This window comes from Cynara cardunculus (assembly GCF_001531365.2).
Source record: "Cynara cardunculus var. scolymus isolate 2C chromosome LG 9, CcrdV1, whole genome shotgun sequence".
NCBI classification, from domain to species: Eukaryota; Viridiplantae; Streptophyta; class Magnoliopsida; order Asterales; family Asteraceae; genus Cynara; species Cynara cardunculus.
In genome coordinates, this window is record NC_037536.1 from 17,657,238 (window position 1) to 17,660,526 (window position 3,289).

Consider the following 3,289-nt stretch of genomic DNA (forward strand, 5'->3'; position numbering starts at 1 on the left):
TTCATATAAGTTTTTTTTATCAGATACATGACATTCCGACAGATTTTAAGACAATTTTCTGTTAAACAAGATGGTTCTTGAATACGACAAAACAATAATAATTTAAAGATAATTCCACTACAAAAACCATTCTCCTGCTTCTAACTACAATAATTTTCTGTTTGGCAAGTGGTTGCACCAATTCATTCTAACTTCACTATTGACTCATATAACCTAACCCCATATATCACTTCCAACTCCTTAATTAATCTTCTATATAAACCAACCCCTTAATCACACTCTAAACACACAATTAACAATCTTCACTCGAAACACATCGAAAACGAAGCACGATGCCCATCTCTCGGGCTCTTTTTCTAAGCGTTCTACTTTCCCTTGCTTTTACAGCATATGCAGAAACGCATTACCATGAGTTCAAAGTATGTCATGATCGTATCTTGATCATTTAGGTTCGTCTTTTTGTCTTTATCTGTTTTTCGGAGGTTAATGGATCGATCGGTTGGCTTTGGTGGTTATACAGGTTCAAGAACAAGCGGCCAGGAGGCTATGTAGAAACCATCGAATAGTTACGGTTAACGGGCAATTTCCAGGACCGACTCTCGTAGTACAAAATGGGGATAGTCTCGTTGTCAAAGTCACGAATGCCGCACCTTACAACGTCACGATGCACTGGTACATATTTATATAGTTCCCTCGCCCGTCTTAATCTTGTTTGGTCGTCCTATGTAAATTTGTTACAGTAAGATGTTTCTATGTACTTATGAAATATATTGAAACGCTAAACATAATAATAATAATATGAATTCTTATAAAGCCGATTTTGTTTTCAGGCATGGAGTACGTCAACTGCGAAACCCATGGGCAGATGGACCAGAATATGTGACCCAATGCCCGATCCGGCCTGGAGGAAGTTACACATACAGGTTCACCATAACAGACCAGGAGGGAACATTATGGTGGCATGCTCATAGCCGATGGCTACGATCTACGGTCTATGGTGCACTCGTGATCCGCCCTAAGTCGGGTTCTTCGTACCCTTTTCCAAACCCCAAAATCGAGTTTCCTGTTGTTCTAGGTACGTATATAAACTAACTTTAGTCCTTAAATCGATCAATGAGTTTTTGGTCGATATGAAAACTTACTAGTTCATGTTATTTGACGATAAAACAGGCGAATGGTGGGATAGAAAGGTTATCAGTGTCCTACGACAAGCGTTATTCACTGGCGCAGCTCCGAACGTTTCAGATGCTCTCACGATTAACGGACAACCCGGTGATCTTTWCAGATGTTCTACCCAAGGTTTTCTACCCGCCCCAACTAACTATAAAACTGTMTTACGTCAAATATGTTTTATTTCAAAAATGTCTTAAAAACCTATTAGAATGTCCAAAACACGTTCTATCAACTTACAGTAACAACAATACAGGACGCACATATAGCATCCTAAAAGCAATCTATTAAGACATTCAGACATATTTGGCGTCCTATGAAATCGATTTTGTTGTAGTGCATCCATCACAAAAAGCCTATAATCCATGAGGATATATAATTAACCATGACTGTGTTATGCAGGTACTACGAAACTTTCGGTGAACAAAGGCGATACGGTTCTTCTCAGAGTCATTAACGCTGCACTCAATCAACAACTCTTTTTCAGCGTGGCGAACCACAAACTAACCATAGTCGCGACCGATGCTGTTTACACCAAGCAATTTACAACCAATGTGATCATGGTTGGGCCTGGTCAAACCACGGACGTCCTCCTGACTGCTGATCAGCAACCTGGGCGTTACTACATGGCTGCACGAGCCTATGCAAGTGCTAGAAATRCTCCATTTGACAACACCACCACCACAGCTATCTTAGAGTACAAATCCACCACTTCTCAGCCAATATTACCACAACTTCCAGCCTACAACGACACCAACACAGTCACCGCATTCTCGAACCAATTAAAAAGTCTTGGTAAAGTAACGGTTCCTACTAAAATAGACGAAAACCTTTTTTTCACAATGGGATTCGGGTTCTTTAACTGCACTCCTGGACCTAGATGTCAAGGACCGAATAACACACGGTTTGGAGCTAGTATGAACAACGTGTCATTTGTACTGCCAAACCGGGTATCGTTACTTCAAGCTTATACACAAAAGATTCCGAATATCTACACACCCGACTTTCCGCCTGTACCACCTCTACAATTCGATTACACTGGCAATGTTCCTCGTGGGCTGTGGCAACCAGTTAAGGGAACGAAACTTTACAATCTCAAGTTCGGTTCTAACGTGCAGATCGTGCTGCAAGATACGTCCATCTTCTCAACCGAAGATCATCCGGTTCATCTCCATGGTTATCATTTCTATATCGTTGGTCAAGGTTTTGGTAACTTCAATCCTTCAAGTGATCCTGCAAACTTCAATCTCGTTGATCCACCACAAAGGAATACAATCGACGTCCCAGTTGGGGGATGGGCAGCCATCAGATTTGTAGCTGATAATCCAGGTAAACCCACATGAATTTATGAATCTTTAATCCGAAAAGCACAATCTTTCTCTTCAAGATCGATGATTTCTAAACTAAAAACATATGTGAAGCTAATACTGGGATCTTATATATATATTTACAGGAGTTTGGCTGATGCACTGTCACATAGATACACATCTGGCATGGGGTTTTGCAATGGCTTTCATCGTTGAAAATGGAGTTGGGGAATCTGAAACATTACTGCCTCCTCCTTCTGATCTACCTCAATGTTAAGATCATTCATTACACCATTTCTATGTTTGTGTGACGTCATCAAGTGCTTCTGTTTAATTTTTTTCCTCTCTTTTTCTTTCTTTCTTCTTTTGCTTAGCTAATGGAGCAAAGTATATAGCAGTGTTCATGGGTTTTAGGGTTCATCATATCCTCTTAATCCATACATTCTTGTGTGCAAGCAAATAGAGAATGATTCATCGATCAGTTGATCATATATATGTAGAAGTTGGTCATGTGTTCTTCAGTTCTTGTACCTATAAAATACTAAATGCTACATCCAATTGAGTTGTTGTTCTTGGAACTTTAATTTTAGGTTATTGCAGGCTTAAACAGCACCCATCTTGGCCATATATATATATATATATATATCTATACTACTTTATAAATCAAATTTGTCTAAAGTCTTAAAAACACCTTAATATGCATAAGGTACTACCAGAAAGTTAAAGTCTTAAAAATATACAACTTATTAATGCATCTTGTACAACTTAATACTGCTTCATCCTAAAAAAAATCGTGTCGATTCATCCTCCCA

General features: G+C 39.2%; 1 protein-coding gene across 1 annotated transcript; it reads left to right on the plus strand.

Moving 5' to 3' along the window:
• Positions 1–332: 332 nt before the first annotated feature.
• LOC112518598 (laccase-3-like) lies at positions 333–3,050 on the plus strand. The gene is made up of 6 exons (XM_025126359.1): positions 333–419; positions 521–672; positions 831–1,075; positions 1,171–1,299; positions 1,573–2,499; positions 2,624–3,050. The coding sequence occupies exons 1-6, from the start codon at positions 333–335 to the stop codon at positions 2,752–2,754; spliced, it is 1,671 nt and encodes a 556-aa protein (XP_024982127.1). The 3' UTR covers positions 2,755–3,050.
• Positions 3,051–3,289: the final 239 nt, after the last annotated feature.